At 23.1% G+C, this 16,734-nt stretch overlaps 7 protein-coding genes across 7 annotated transcripts; 6 read left to right on the forward strand and 1 right to left on the reverse strand.

The window, feature by feature from the left end:
- Nucleotides 1-837: 837 nt before the first annotated feature.
- DICPUDRAFT_38803 (uncharacterized protein) lies at nucleotides 838-1,470 on the forward strand (the record flags this gene model as incomplete). Its single annotated transcript, XM_003291272.1, has 1 exon — nucleotides 838-1,470. One exon carries the CDS (start codon nucleotides 838-840, stop codon nucleotides 1,468-1,470), a length of 633 nt encoding a protein of 210 aa, XP_003291320.1.
- Nucleotides 1,471-1,599: 129 nt separating this feature from the next.
- DICPUDRAFT_38788 (uncharacterized protein) lies at nucleotides 1,600-2,325 on the forward strand (the record flags this gene model as incomplete). Its single annotated transcript, XM_003291273.1, has 1 exon — nucleotides 1,600-2,325. The coding sequence occupies one exon, from the start codon at nucleotides 1,600-1,602 to the stop codon at nucleotides 2,323-2,325; it is 726 nt and encodes a 241-aa protein (XP_003291321.1).
- A 275-nt stretch (nucleotides 2,326-2,600) lies between these two features.
- Nucleotides 2,601-3,359, forward strand: DICPUDRAFT_155921 (uncharacterized protein; the record flags this gene model as incomplete). The annotated part of the gene is made up of 1 exon (XM_003291274.1): nucleotides 2,601-3,359. The coding sequence occupies one exon, from the start codon at nucleotides 2,601-2,603 to the stop codon at nucleotides 3,357-3,359; it is 759 nt and encodes a 252-aa protein (XP_003291322.1).
- A 161-nt stretch (nucleotides 3,360-3,520) lies between these two features.
- On the reverse strand, nucleotides 3,521-4,960 carry DICPUDRAFT_82001 (uncharacterized protein; the record flags this gene model as incomplete). Its single annotated transcript, XM_003291283.1, has 5 exons — nucleotides 3,521-3,746; nucleotides 3,816-3,855; nucleotides 3,920-4,580; nucleotides 4,650-4,785; nucleotides 4,854-4,960. The coding sequence occupies 5 exons, from the start codon at nucleotides 4,958-4,960 to the stop codon at nucleotides 3,521-3,523; spliced, it is 1,170 nt and encodes a 389-aa protein (XP_003291331.1).
- Nucleotides 4,961-6,028: 1,068 nt separating this feature from the next.
- DICPUDRAFT_98967 (uncharacterized protein) lies at nucleotides 6,029-9,506 on the forward strand (the record flags this gene model as incomplete). Its single annotated transcript, XM_003291275.1, has 2 exons — nucleotides 6,029-6,041; nucleotides 6,126-9,506. 2 exons carry the CDS (start codon nucleotides 6,029-6,031, stop codon nucleotides 9,413-9,415), a joined length of 3,303 nt encoding a protein of 1,100 aa, XP_003291323.1. The 3' UTR covers nucleotides 9,416-9,506.
- Nucleotides 9,507-12,778: 3,272 nt separating this feature from the next.
- Nucleotides 12,779-15,875, forward strand: DICPUDRAFT_57256 (uncharacterized protein). The gene is made up of 2 exons (XM_003291276.1): nucleotides 12,779-13,078; nucleotides 13,436-15,875. Exon 2 carries the CDS (start codon nucleotides 13,491-13,493, stop codon nucleotides 15,717-15,719), a length of 2,229 nt encoding a protein of 742 aa, XP_003291324.1. The 5' UTR covers nucleotides 12,779-13,078; nucleotides 13,436-13,490; the 3' UTR covers nucleotides 15,720-15,875.
- A 442-nt stretch (nucleotides 15,876-16,317) lies between these two features.
- Nucleotides 16,318-16,701, forward strand: DICPUDRAFT_82004 (uncharacterized protein; the record flags this gene model as incomplete). Its single annotated transcript, XM_003291277.1, has 1 exon — nucleotides 16,318-16,701. One exon carries the CDS (start codon nucleotides 16,318-16,320, stop codon nucleotides 16,699-16,701), a length of 384 nt encoding a protein of 127 aa, XP_003291325.1.
- Between the last annotated feature and the right edge of the window lie 33 nt (nucleotides 16,702-16,734).

Consider the following 16,734-nt stretch of genomic DNA (forward strand, 5'->3'; position numbering starts at 1 on the left):
GAGACGGGGCAATAAGCGAGGGGGCAGAACCGCACAGGCCAGAACCGCACAGGCCAGGAGAAAAAAAAAAAAAAATTAAAAAGGGATATGCTTTATCCGGGAATCGAACCCGGGCCAACTGCTTGGAAGGCAGTTATCATACCATTAGACAAATAAAGCTCAGATGGTTGAATATTACAAGTTTTTTTTGATATACAAATTTTTAAACAAAATAATAAATTGTTTAAATAATAAAATTATAAAAAATTAAAACCATATATCAAATTAAAAATAATTCAAAAATTATTTAAAAAATCACTTTAAAAAATTATAAATTGTTTTAAATGAAAACAAACAAACAAATAATAAATAATAAAATACCTTATAATGAGACTTTTTGGGTTAAAACTATCTTTATTGATAATATTGATAATGATCTTTCTTTATGAATTTTTATGCCTTTTTTTTGGCGAATTATTTTTTTTCAAAAATAAAAATTTCGGTTAAAAGAAATTTTTATGAAACACGTTGCAAGAAGCCATCCTATTACTTTTTATGGGAAAAGCTTTATAGGCTAAAAAACCCAATTATATATATATATTTATATATTAATTATTATATAATTAATACGTGAGTGTCTAACATCAAAGGATTAATGAAACAAAAAAATAGAATGGAAAAATAATATATTTTATATTGCAATGATAGAAAAATTATTTCAAACAATAAGGTTTTTGTGATCATAAAAAATAAAAAAATAAAAATAAAAATAAAAATATTTTTTTATTTTTTTTATTTTTAATTTTTTTTTTTAATTTTTTTTTTTTATCACACAAATTTATATATATTAAGTTAAATATGGGACAAATAAGAGATTATGATCATTTATTCAAGGTTTTAATTATTGGGGATTCTGAGGTTGGTAAAACTAGTTTTTCAGATTATTATTGCACAGGTATTTTTTCTAAAGAATATAATCCAACCCAAGACCTAACATATGAATTTAAAGAATCAGTTGTTATTAATGGTAAAATTATTAGCATTAAATTATTTGATTTACCAAACCTCCTAACATCTAGGGAGTTTAGTCGAACTGGGAGCTCATGGACTCCTCATCGTATAATGGTAATGTATGATGTCAACAATCTAGAGTCATTCCAAAATGTTAAATTTTATTTAAGTGAAATTCGGAGACATGCATGCGAAGATGTTTATATAATGATAGTTGGTTCAAAAATAGACATATCAGAAACCAACAATCCAAAATTTTTCGGTGACAATATAAGAAAAGTGACTTTTGAAGACGGTGCAAATTTAGCAATAACTTATAATATCGATTTTAATGAATGCTCAACAAAATACAATATTAATATTGATCAAATTATGATCAAGTTTATAGATAAAATAAATGAAATTTTTTTCGAAAATGAAGAAAAAGAAATGAAGCTATCTGATTTAGAATTAAAAAAGAAAGTCTGTAATATAAATTAAATTAATAAGTAAAAATATGTATAAATAAAAAAATAATAAAGAGATGATTATTTTCTTCCAAAATATCTTTTTTTTTTTAATTTTTTTCTTTTTTTTTTTTATTTTTAAAAAATCATTTTTTTTATCACCATGTTTAATAATATTAACAATATTACTAATAATAATAATATTTTTAAATACAAGTTAATGGTTATAGGAGATAATCAAGTTGGGAAAAGTTGTTTTGTTAAAAGATTTTGTAGAAATATAATAGATTTGGATGAAAATATAACAGGAAATAGTTTTTATAAAAAATCTATAGTCTTTGATGATAAAGTTTTTATATTAGAAATTTTGGACACACAGAACCTAGGGTTTAGAGAAAGAGAAAGGAAACCATACAGAGATAACAATGGAGTAATTGTATTATATGATGTAAATAATAGGGAGTCTTTCAGGAATATCACGTATTGGTTAAACGAAGTTGCAAGACATGCATTCGAAGACGTAAAGATTATAATAGTTGGTACTAAAATAGATATACAAGAAACTTCTATCATTAATAATAATAATATTTATTACAATAGAAATAATAATAAGATAAAAAGAGAAGTTTCAATAGAAGAGGTTTCAGATTTTTCCAATTTATTAAATATTCCCTTCATAGAGTGTTCATCAAAATACAATATTAATATAGAACAATGTTTCATTCGAATAGTTTCAGAAATTTATGAACTAGACAAAATAAAAAACAATTATAATAATTATAATATTAATAATAATAATAATAATAATAATAATAATAATAATAATAATAATAATAATTATAATAATAGTACAAATATTGATAACAGAAATAGGTGCACTTTAAATTAAATAAATAAAAAAAAAACAAAAGAAATTTTCTAAATATCTAAAATTTTCAAATTATCTTTCAATAAACTTTTTTTAGATTACTCTTTTTTTTTCTATAAGCCAACGTCATTTTTTTTTATTATTATAATAAAACAAGATATTTTATTTTCAAATAATTATTTTATGATAAAAGTTTTAATCAAATTTTTTTTATAAAAATAAAATTTTTATTTTTTTAAATATTTAGTTTACTTTATTTTTTTTCAATAATCATTATATAAAACAATAAAATAAAAATGAAATTCTTAATTATAACTATAATTTTATTTTTTAATTATATCTATGCCATTCAGTTAGAAACACCTACTTCAATCTACACCAATTTTTCAATTGATGGAATGAGATGTAATGCTGAAGGGGAAACCATTTTACTTGATCAATGTAAAAACCTTTGTTCACACCCTCAAAATATTCAATATGATACCACAAAAGATAAATATTCAATCTCAATATATTTCGATGAATCATGTACACAACTATCCGATCGTCAATATTTTACTTGCCCTCAAGCCCAAATAGGAGCTGATCAAATTTATTGTAACAATAGTATCAAGTATGAAACATTCTCCTCTTTTACCTTAAGCAAAAGGGGATGCTCATATACTAGTGCAAGCATTGGTAATTGTACACAGTTTTGTGGTGAGACTTATAAGGTAGTTCAACAAACAAATACATCATTTAACTATTCAATTATTTCTTTTTCCGATGAAGAATGTAAAAATGAAAAAGAAATTCCTTTAAATTTCACATGTATTTCAGACAATAAACCAGTATCTGTAATTGATACAGATGTTTCCATTATTTGCCATGGATCATCACCTTCAAATAACTCTGAAAGTTCAAATAGCCAATCATCATCATCAAACTCTACAAGTAACTCGTTGAGCTCATCAAGCTCTTCACAAGATGGATCAGATAGTGAAAACTCATCCTCAATTGTTAAATATTCAATTCTTTTAATCATTTTTACAATTTTCAATATTTTTATTTTATAAATAAATATATAAATAAATAATTAATAAATAATAAATATTTAAACAAAAGTAAAAAAATAATTAAATAAACAAATGAATAAACTTATCCATGTTTATTAAACATATAATTAAAGAGAAAAAGGTTTTTTAATGATTATTTATTTAAAGTTTTTTGTTGCTATTTATTTGTTAAAATATTGATGGACAACCGAAGTAATCTTTACTCTAAAATTGATAACAAGGGTGTTACCAAATGCTTCTTTCTTTGCTGCTGGAATGAAATCTTCCCACCCCTTTCCATTCTTTGAATTTATAACACTGCTGACTGAATCTTTTTTAATACCATCTTTCCCAGCAACAATTTCGAATGTAAAGTTGCATGAAATTGGAAGGTCATAATAATTGTATCTAAAATTAAATTATCATAAACTATTAGTATCAAATAAATATATAAAATTAAATACTAATAAAACCTACAAATATAAAGAGCAATTTTTATTATCATTAGTTTGACCATCTGAAAAAAAAAAAATTAGTAATCATGTTAAATAATAATAATTATTTATAATTTTAATAAATACTTGGATATAATTGAAGACAAAGTGGACGGTTACCAATTGAAAAGTTTAATTTTAAAACATAACCTTTTGGCTGGGAGCAGAATTTACTATTCCAATTTTCTACTCTCCATTGACCTTGGAACTTTGTATGGCATTGATTTAGTTTCTTTCTTTCGAGCTCTAATTCTTCTCTAAGTGAAACAAAAGAATTAACTATTGTTTGGTGATGATTAGATGATAACAAGTGCTTATCCATTTCTGATCTTTGAACTTTTCCTTTACAGCCTTTGTTTAATTTGCCATAAATGCAATCTACCATTTCATTGGCACATTCATTTGCATAATGTAAAGGTAAAGATTCTCTTTTGACTTTGGAACCACATCTGCATGCTACCGTATATTGAAGACACTCGGATTGGTAATGTTTCTTTAAATTTACTCTTAAAACACTTGCCTTACATAATTCGCATTCAACCCTTTCGGAGTTGCACTCTTTAATGTGCTCATCAAGTAAATTCTTTCTAACTAATTCGCATTCTCCATTTTGAGGACATTTGACAAATGAAAATTCACACTCCTTTGTGTGGGATTCCATTTGGTCAATAGAACATTCAAACCCACATCCATACTCCTCGTCTGCAATGTAATCTTTTGTATTATAAAATTTATTGGGGCAAAAGATCTTTTTTTTAAAAAGAATTAATATTGAAAATTTTTATTGTTTTACTATTAATATATGATTTATAATTACCTGTAATTTGTTAATTTGTCTTTCTAAATATCTATTTACTGAAATACTACCCAACTCAACTCTACACTCTGGACAACCTGCATTTTTACTTTTGATTTCCTCTGTGCATGATACACAATAAATATGACCATTTGTACTAAATATAAGTTAATTAAAAAATATTAATTTATGTTTGTAAGTTTATATATATATTTATGTGCATACCATTGATAGTTCTTATACATAATATTATTGCAAATATTACAAAAGAAATCCTCATCTATTTTATCTTCTTCTATAACTAAAAGTTTTTCAAAAAGTAATGAATCCATTTTTATTTTTCTATTATAATTTATCTATTAAACTATTATAATTATTATTATTATTTGTTTATTATTTTTTTTTTAATAAACCTTTGACAAAAAAAAAAATTTATACAAAAAAATTTATATAAAACTATAAATAAAAATTTTATTTTTTCGGGTGTATCCCAAAAAAATGATGGATCCAAAATATTCAAATATTTAGATTATTTTTTCGAAACATTTTCAAATTTTCACTCTCTTTACCAAATATCTAATCATTATTTTTTTTTTTTCAAAACATTTAAAAAAAAACATCATCATCATCTTATTTTTTTTTTTTTTTTTTTAATTATATTATTTGTCTTGTGAGGAAAAATACCACAAAGATAAAAAAATAAAAAATAATTTAAAAATAATGATAAAAAATAAAAAGACTAGTTTTTTTAATTTGTTTTAAAAAATAGTATTTAAACTATTGGTTTAATATTTATTTATTATTTATTTAAACTTTTTTTTTTTTTTACATTATTTATACCCATAATAAAATATAATATACATATTATATAACTGTTAAAAATTTTTTATTTTTTTTTTTTAAAATTTTTGAAAAATTATTTTTTATTTTTTAAATTTTTTTTTTAAATTTTTCAAAAATTTTTTTAATTTTTTTTTTAAATTTAAAAAAAAATTTATTATTTTCAATACAAACACAAAATTTTTTTATATATTAAATTAAAAAAATAAAATTTTTAAAAAAAATAATCCCTATCTTCTTTGGTTTCATCAATCGTGGTTTTGTTTTTTTAAAATTTATTTTTAAATTTTTCATTGTATATTATATTATTTATAAATAACAAAAATTATATAAATATATACATATAAATAAATAATACAAGTTTTGTTTGTTTTGTTTTTTTTATTTTATATTTATTTTTTTTTATAACCAAAATACACACGCACAAAACAAATTAAGTTTATAAAAATATATATTAGTATTAGTTAATATTGGTTTCCTATATAAATAAATAAACAAATAATAAAGTTTTTTTTTTTTTTTTTGGTGAAATCAAATATATAAATATAAATAGAAAAAAAATGACAAAAAAAGGTAAGTTTTTTAATTTTTAATTTTTTAATTTTTAAAATAAGAGATTTCATTATTAACCTTTTTTATTTTTTTATTATTATAAAGATGAATTAATAAATATGCAACCAGTTAGAAGTAAAAGGTTATCTGTGTTACCAAAAGATGGATATCCATTATCACCACCACAATCTACAGGTAAAAAAGATAAAGATTCATTAAAATCACCATCTAAAAGAAAAAAGGATGTTAGCGATGATGACATGCATGAAACTATAGAAGAGAATTTAGAGGGTGGTAAAAAGCAAAAGGTTTTAAACGGTGATATAAGTAATGGTGTTGCTTTAAATGGCAGTGATAGTAATAATAGTGAGGATAGATCTACAGCACAGAATAAAATACCATTAACAGTAAAAATTAGAACACCAATTAAAACTCCAACTACTGCAACTACAACATCTCCAGCAACTTTAACAAATACCACTACAACTAGCACAAATTCATCATCTTCAGATGACTTGGAGTCAATTGAACAATCAAATAATGAAACACCAGCAAAGAAGAAAGAAACTAGAGGTAGAAAGAAAAAGAGTGAAACTATTCTCAAAGAACAAACTTTAGCACATAATGGCACCGATTCAACTCCATCAAAAGGTGATTCTACTTCCACTACAGGAGATGCTATAACACCATCTAAAACACCAGGTAAAAGAGGCAGAAAAAAGAAAGAGGAAACATTAAAAGAAGATGATGAGGAATCAGAAAGAGAAGAGAAAACACCAAATAAAAAATTTACAGATACAGAGTCAGAAAGAGAAGACAAAATAAAAATTAATTTAAAAAGACCGTTAGGAAGACCAAAGAGATCATCAATTCAAAAAGAAATATTATCATCATCCGAAGAGGAAGAGGAAGAAGATGATGATGAAGATGACGAAGAGGAAATAAATTCATCAGTTGAAGAACCAAAAAGTAAAGCCAACAGTCATACCAACTCAATGGTAACCAGTGATGAAGACGATGACGAAGAGATGGAGGATGAACATGATACAGTCGATGAAGAACAAAGATTAAAATTAAAAAGAGAACGTGAAGAACGTGAAGAACAAGAGTTGGCAAATACACCAGCGGATAAGGTTAACCATTGCAAAAAAGTTTTCACCAATGTCTTAAATTTATTAATGAAAAAGGATCCACATCAATTCTTTTATTCACCAGTTACTGAAGAGATCGCACCCAATTATTTCACCTATATCAAAGAGCCAATGGATTTCTCAACAATGATTAAAAAGAATAAAGATGGTAAATATATTTCAATCGATCGTTTCATTTACGATTTTACATTGATTTGTGAAAACTGTATGAAGTATAACGACAGAACATCGGTATATTACAAAGAGGCTAGAAAATTATTAAGTGGTGGTAAATCGTTAATTCAATCATATCGTTCAAAGGTTGAAGGTAACGATAAATCATTATCAATTAACCCAATTCAAGCCACACCATCCGCAGCAACTCTAAGAGAGCGTGAAAGAGAAAAGCGTCAAGTTGTATTACAACAACAACAACAAAAAGAGCGTGAAAAGCAAATGGAGAAAGAACGTGAAAGAGAAAAAGAAAAAGAAAGAGAAAGGGAACGTGAAAGAAAAGAACGTGAAGCTCAGTTAAAGGGTAGAATTTCAACAAGAAGAAGAAGACATCAAGAAGAAGAAGAGGAAGAGGAGGAAGAAGATGATGAAGAGGAAGAAGGATACGAAGCTGAAGAGGAAGAAGAAGAGGGCGAAGAAGGTGAGGAAGAGGCAGTAGTAAAAAGTCATAATAGAAGAGCGAGAGGAAGTTATAACACTAAAAAGAAACAACAACAAGCTCAATTGCAAGCTCAACTCCAACAACAACACCATGCCCAATTCCAAGCACAATATCAAGCTCAACAACAATTACAACTCCAACACCAAGCGCAACAACAACAACAACAGCAACAATTTATTCAACAACAATTACAAATGCAACAACGTTTCTATGGTATGCCAGCAGTTATTCCAGGTACTGGTGCATCGATTCCACAAAATGTTTATTTAAATCCAAATCAATACACCCAACGTCAAGCACCTTATTCAATTCCACAAAGAAGATATGTTAAACTTGATGAAAAACCAAAAACCCAATCACCACCAGAAACCTTAAAGAACTCATTCTCTTTAATTAAATCAATTAGTGAGGATGCAAATGTTTTAATTTCACCAGCTACAAATATGAAACCATCATCATACAATATGTATGTCCCCATTAATAATAATAAAACTGTAATTGGATCCTATCAAGTTTTAAGCAATTGTATCGAACCAAATTATTTAAAAGTTAAACCAATTGAACAACCAAAACCACAACAAAAAGAAGAGTTCCCACAAGCTCAACAAATTAAAGCATTGGTTGAAGATACATTGGAAAATAAAGATAAGGAAATACTAGATCAGCCAATGGAAGTTCAAAATGAAATTATTAATTCAACTGAAAAACAAGAGTCAATGGAAGTTGATAAAGAAGAACAACAAGTTGAAAAACCAATAGAGCACCAAGAAGAAAAAGAAAACAAAGATGAAGGTGAAAAAGAAAAACAAGAACCAATAATTAATGATCAAGTTGAAGAGCAACAACAATTAGAACAAAAAGAACCAGAAAAACCATTTGAATTAAATCAAGATATCATTCAAGAATATGGCATTGATAAACCAGTACTTTTTAATGAAATTCCAAATTATTTAACAATTAAATTTTCAAATGAAAATTCAAAAAATATTGTAAAAGAACCATCTCAAAAAGAAATCATTAAAAATAATATACCTATCAATTTAATTCCAAATGATTCATTAAAATTATTAAACCAACAAATGAAATCACTCGTTAAAAATGGTTCATTCAATTTTGATAAAAATTTAACAAATATAATAAAACAAAAACAACAGCAACAACAGAAACAATTACAAAGTTCATTGGATACTTTAAGTCCAATTCAAGATGTAAATATTCAACCACAACAAACTGAGCAAACAATGGATATCGATCAACCATCATCAGCTTTAACTTCTACAACTTCCCCAACTACAACCACCGAAGAACAAAAAAATATTAGTAATATTCTCAGAGAAAACTACGAGGAATTATTTATTTTACAGGTTTCACAATATTATAGAAATGGTTTCCCAAGACCCTCCGAAGCAGAGTTTACAAAGATTTCAAAGATAATTCAAAATATTCAAAATGTTGGTGTTCAATTACCACCATCCGCTTTAGTTGGTTCAAAAGAGGCTATCAGGAATGCAATAATTAAATCTGGTTTATATATTGGTTCTGGTAGAAAACCAAGACAAACAACAACTACATCCACAACACAAAATTAATATTATATATAAAATACATAAAAAAAAATAAATAAAAAAAAATAAAAAAATAAAAGACTATAATGATAATAGTCATAATAATAATAATCATATGATTAATTGTTTAATAATATTTGTTTTGTTTTATTTTTTGCAATAAATAATATCTTAAAAAAAAAATTTTGTAAAATAATTTAAGAAAAAAAAAAAAAAACAGAGTCATAAGAATATTCTGTCTGTTTAAATGTTTTAGAATCGAAATTATATTTTATTAAGATCATTTTCATTTAATAAATAAAATCTTTCTTTTTTGGGGTTTTTTTTATATTATCCTCTAAATCTAGATATATTTTAAAAAGTTTAAAAATTTTTATTCATTTGCATTTTCCTTTGTTTAAATCCCACATAACTACATATTATAGTACATACATTTTATTGTTAATTATAACAGTGTAGTTTTTTATAAAAAATTATAGGGATGATTTTTTTATACGAAAGGTAGTCTCAATCATAACACAAATGAAAGATATTATAAACTCTCTCACAATCTATTAATTGATTATAAAAAAAAAAAAAACTTTGAATTTAAAAAAAAAAACTTTAATTTTAGTTTAAGTTATATTTTATTTTATACTATATCTATATCAAGTACCCCCCTACTTTTTTTTTTAATAATTACACCAGTCAAAAAAAAACACAAAAAAATATAAAAATCAATTTTAATATTGGTGATTTAATTTAAAAAACTTAATTAATATAGTTGGACAATTATAAAATAAAAAAAAAACAAAAAATATAGGAATACTGCATATTAAATTATAACCAAATTTGTGTTTTTTTTTTTTAAATCTTTATATATATAAAATTATTTTTTTTTAAAAAAAATTTTGATTTTTACAATTTTTATATCACCACACACATACCCCACTTACTTACACACAAAAAAAACGACCCCCATTTAAACAAATAAAACTTTGATTTAATTTACACCCAAACTCCACACTTTATTCATTTTTAATGATTTTTTTTAAAGAAAAATTACATTTATTCAATAATTTTCATTATTATATAGTTCTGAGGTTGACTAGGGTTAAAATAAAATTGATGTGATTAAAAAATAAAAATAGTCGAGATATGATCAATTTTTTTATAAAAAAAATTTTTATAATGAAAAAAAAAAAAAATTTAAACAAAAAAAAATTAAAATTAAAAAAAAAAATAAAAAAATAATAGTACATTGTATACATTTATATTTTCCGTTCTTTAATTATATAAAATATTTAAAATCTTTAGTTTGTGTTTTATAAAATTAACATTTTTTTAATTTATGTTAATTTTTTTTTTTTTTTTTTTTTATTTTTTTTTTTTTTTTTTTACTATAAATATTAAAGTCAAACTTTAATAATTTTATTTAATTTAAATTGTTGTATAATCATTAAATTGTAGTTATATTTATTTGAACAAAATAAAGTAATTATCTTTGCTTATAAAATAAAAAAATAAATATTTATTGTTGTTGTTATTTTTTTTTCTAAACAAGATTTTAAATATTTAATCTATAGATTTATAATTTCTTTTATAAAATCAAAAAAAAAAAAAGAATAAAAAACTAATTCGTTTATATTTTATTTTTATTTTTTTAATATTTTTTATTTTTATTTTTAATTGTTTAAAAATATTTTATAGAGTTGCAAAATATTCTATTTATTAATCAATCCTTTTATATACTATTCAATTAAAAAATAATTATTTTTATATATATAGAAATAAGAATTGACATTGTTAAAATTCATAATTATTTATCAAATATTGTAAATCAATCACCGTAAGTTGATCATATTTTTTTTTGTCTTTGTATGTTTTTTTCCTAATAGATATAAATTAATAGAATGAAATCATTCCAAAATAATTATCGAAGTTAATACTTCAAATAATAAAATACAAAACACACACACATCATCCTTTTTAAAATTGGAATTTGGTTTGTTTTTTTATTTCTTTTGTAGGTTTAATTAACCTTATGAGATTGGATTGTTTTTTGTCATCATAAAAACAACAACTACTATACAAAATCAATAGTTAAAGGAAATAGATTATGGTCTCATTTAGTTTTTTAATGTGTGGCTTTTGGGGTATATTTTAGAGTAGGGGGAAAAGAGTGAGGGGTTTTTTTTTTTATTTTTTTTATTTTTTTTTTCTTTTTTTTTAATTTTTTTTTTTTTAAAAATTTTCAAAAGTTTTCAATTTACAAAAAAAACATCATATTTTTTTATTTTTTGTGCATTATGGCCCTAAATCCAACCCCAAAGATTTTAAAATATTTTAATATATTGTTAAATCATGATTGTTTCTTTATATTTATATAATAAAAATTATTTTTTTTACCTTTAAAAATAAAATTTTATATTATAAAAAAAAAATAATTTATTTTAGATTATCAAAAGATAACTAAAACCAAAATAGAAAAATTCAAATAATATAAATACTACAATAACAACATTAAACAATATTTCCTCACTTTTAAAAATTTTTTTTTTTATTTTGTTTATTTTTTATAATAATCATTTTTATTTAATCAATCAACCAAAGTCATAATCTTTACATCTTTTTTTAAATCTCTAATAAATAATAAAAACACAAAATTATTTATAACTATTATTTGTTTTTATACACACAAACACACACATATAATAAACATATCTATAACATTTTATAACACACTCGACTTTTTTTTTTTTTGTAAAATTAAAAAAAAGGACCATTTTTTATTTCTTTAAAAAGAGAGAAAAAAAGTTATAAATTTACATTCTTATTAATTTTATTATAAATAAAACAAAAACAATCTAAATTATATTTATATTCGTTTTGTTTGTTTTAGTGCAATTATTTTGTATAAATCAATTTTTGTGTGATTTAATCAATAAAACAAAAAAAAAAATCACCATTTTTTAATGCTATATCTCTATTATATTACATTCATTTTTTTCTAATATATAAGAAAATATTAACATATATATATATATATAATTTTTAATATCACCTAATACTTTAAACCCACTTTCCACACACTCTATAAAAAAAACACACACTCACATTTATCACACACACAAATATCAAACACACCCACTTTTAATAATACATATACATTAAATATCACCTTCCTTCACCCCCCACCCAATCATTTTTTTTTATATTAATTAAAGTAATGGTATTTTGAATATAAAATAGTATTTTTAATTAATAAAAATAAAAAAACAAACGATTCATCCTTAATATATATTCTTTTGTTTTTTTTTTTTTTTATTTATTTAAATATATTAAGAAAAAAAAAAATAATAAAAATTTTATTTGTATTTATGCATACACTATAACTTGATTAGATGCAATTTAAAACAATATATTTAATATTTTTCATTTAAATTGTACATAATTATTTTTTAAAATATAACATTTATTTATTTATTTATTTTTTCTTTTTTTATTTTTTTTTTTTTAAAAAAGTAAAAGTTTGTTGTACACTATTCTATTTCTTTTTTTTGTTCATTTTACATAATATCATTTTATAATGTATTTTTAAAATAAGCAGTAGAGTAAAAAATAATATCCCAAATATCAAAATTTTGTTTTTTTTATTTTTCCATATATAATAATTAAAAAAGCAAAATTAGAACCTTTAAAAAAAAAGTATAGTTATACCATTATATATAAACATATTTAAATTTATTCGTATTCATCTCATAACATTTTTTGTATGTTGTTGTTGTTGTTGTTTATTTTTATTTTTTATTTTTTTTCTTTATTTTTTAGTGGTTCACAAATTTCTTTTATAAAATAATTAGCGTGGTTTGTTAATATATTATTTTATATATATTAATAAATTAAAATATATTTTATATCTTTATATCTTTGTTTAGTTTATAATATAAAAGTAAATAATAAATAACAGTTCATAAATATTTCTTGTTTTAATTTTATTTTATTTTTTTACTTTGTTTAAAATTTCAAAATTATTAATTATATTTTTTTTTTTATACTATCAAGAAATTCTATAATAAAAATATTGTATTTAACAAATAAATATTTATAATAGAAAAAAATGGATTATTATAAAATAGAAAGACAAGATCAAAAATCTAAAATTTATAAATTAATTTTACATCCAATACCAAGTATAATAATAGCATTTTTATTTATGGTTTTGGTAGTAATATGTCCATTAAAACAAGAAACAAGTTCATTGACAGTTAATAATTTGGTGTATCTTTTAGTTTATTTACCAGTTGTATCAGTTTTTTGTTTTGCAGTATTCTTCCCACTTTCATATACATTTTTAAACTTACCAAGAGTTCCATACAACTTAAAATCAACAATATTATTATTCTTTGTAGCATGGACAATGTTTTTATCGATTGTTCATTTGGTTTTCATGTGGATCGGTATTTTTCCAATTCCATTCGAGTGGCTTATCATTTCATTTGGAGTTGGTGTTCCATTAATTTATTTGTTGGTTTGGTTCAGTATTTCAAAGCATATCAAGGATGGAAAAGATACCAATGAGTCAACATTAGAAAGTGAACAATTAAATTTAACAACCAATGTAAATATAAACAGCTATACATTTAACGAAGATGACAAAATTAGAAGAATCGAAAGAGCAAGATCAAAATCAATCAGCAAAAGTGCAGATCATCATTTATACGACGGAGCAAATACAATTCCACAACCATTCAATGATGAAAAAGATCAAGAACAAAAAAATGAAATTGAATTAAAACAATTTACAAATAATATTAACGATACAAATAATATTAAAGAAATGAATAAAAATAACAATGTACAAAAAGAAATAGTTATCGAAATTGATCAACAAAAACAAGAAGAGGATCAAAAACAAGAACAACACCAGGAACAACCTGAAAATGTATTTAAATCAAATGATGAACCACAATCACAACCATTATCACAATCATTATCACAATCATTATCAATTTCACTACCAAGATCATTAAATAATAGATCATTAGACGAAACTTTAACACATTCATATTATTACGATACCCAATACCAGCAACCATTACCACCACTTCCAACCACTACAATTGTACAGCAGCAAAGAGTCAGTGAAATAAAATCTTCAAGTAACGAAAACCTATCAAGCAACAACACGAGTTCAGGTAACAATTGTAATGGAATGGATGAAGAAATCGAAATTGGCAAAAGTTGCAGTAGTGTTACTGGATCAAGATCTTCATGTGAAAGTCATTTCGATGCATCATTAGATGAAACCACATCAAGAAGTACTCCAAATAAATGCTCCTCTATTGACGTTCAAAAAATGGATAAGGATATATTGGCACCAGATGAATTTATATCGGCAACTACCCCAAGATACTATAACCATGCTACCAAAAAACCAATGTTTTCAAAAGGTTCATTCTTTTATAAATGGTGGGTTGTTTCATCTACAATGGTACTTGGCCCATTTGGTTATGTTTTCTTTCATCTCTTCCTTTTTGCTTTCTACAGTGTATCTGATAACTTTTTCCAAATCTTGCTTATTATCTCTTTCCAAGCTGTTATTTTAACCTACAAATTAATTTTCAGATTATCATTCCACAGAATGAGAAGTGTATTACCAAACATACCCCTCAGAGTGTTCCAAGATGGCAGAGTTTTGTTTTTATTTTGGTTAGAGCTTAGTTCACACTGTTTCTTCTCAATGGTATTCCCACATGTCGGCTCTTGGTACATGATTTTAATCTATTTAACATTAGAAGCATTTACTCTAACCCTCCAAATATTGGTAGATACCAAAACATTCAGAAACTATTGCATTAGAAAATGCGAAATACTCTATAAAATTGTGTATGGTAAAGTATATACTGGTACAAAACTATATTTAATTTTGGGCCAAGATGGGCCATTAGATCGTTCAGTTTCCTTGGAATTATTCTTTTTCAATACAGTTGCAAGAGCATTATCAGGTTGTGCCTATATTGTATTCTCCCTAGCTATATATTATGGTCCAAATCAAGATTTCTATCCAACCATCAAAGAATTAAAAGTAACCAGTTACTTTTTAACTTTACTTTATGCTGGTGCATCCTTAGGAACTGCTTTAGTTCATATGTATATATTTAAGAGAATATTAAAGAATATCTATAAAATCAATTTAATCAAAAGAGGAATTCAATTATGGGGTAGAAGACCTGACGTAGCTTTCTTTTTTATAACAAACTGTTTTATATTACCATTAGTAGTATTGTTACAACAAAATTCAGCAGTAAGTTATTTACTTACAAATACATATAAAATCGGAAATTAAAATACAACAGAAAAACAATTATAACAATAAAAATAATAACAATACAAATAATAATAATTATAAAATAAAAAAATAATTGTATATTAAAAAAAAACCTAAATAAATTTTAAATGAAAATAATAAATTGTTATTTTTAAAAACTTTTATTTACATTAGAAATTAAATATAGCATTTAAAATTATTATCATATTTAAAAATATAAAAAAAGCTTTTTATAAATCACTCACATAAAAACTATTTTTAAAAAAAATATGGATGTTTAAAATTTTCTAATTTTATAAAATTGTAATTCCCCCTTTTTTTTTTTTATAGTTTTTATTAATTTTAATTTTAAATATATATGAGATTTATATAAATTATGTATAATAAAAAAAAGAAATAAATAAATAGATAAATAATAATTTTTTATTTAAATAATATGTTTTTTATTTTATTAATTTTTATTAAACTATCAAAATTTATATTAAAAAAATTATTTAAAATTGCATTAAAGATATTTTTTAGAAAGTTTACTTTTTTTAATTTATTATTAAATAAAAAAGATAAAGATAAAGTAACCTATAATAAAAAAATTATAAATATAAAAAATAGTATTAAAATGGGTAAAACTTTTTTAACAAGTAATTTAAACAATGACAAAGTTGGTGATATTTACTTGGTGATGTATTCAAACTTGAAAGCCAATACTCCAAGACCCTCACTTTCATTATCATCTGGAAACATGTCTAAACTCCCATCCTCATTACTTATCAATGGCGCCTCTATAGATACATCATCTGTATCTTCCTTATGCTCGACCATTTCCCCTTTGTTGACACTTAACAATAGTCTTTCTTTGGGTGAAAATGGAAATGATATCAATTTTATTAATGGTATACATTACACTTTGGTTATTGATGTCGGTGGTGAATCTTTAACTAATGTGCCAGTGGGTTTAGAAATTCACATTACAGCTGAAAAAGGAACTAATCAAATTCACTAGATTTTGAAAGAAAGTTTAAACTAAATACAATTT

Source organism: Dictyostelium purpureum (genome assembly GCF_000190715.1).
Source record: "Dictyostelium purpureum unplaced genomic scaffold DICPUscaffold_270, whole genome shotgun sequence".
In the NCBI taxonomy this organism is placed as follows: domain Eukaryota; phylum Evosea; class Eumycetozoa; order Dictyosteliales; family Dictyosteliaceae; genus Dictyostelium; species Dictyostelium purpureum.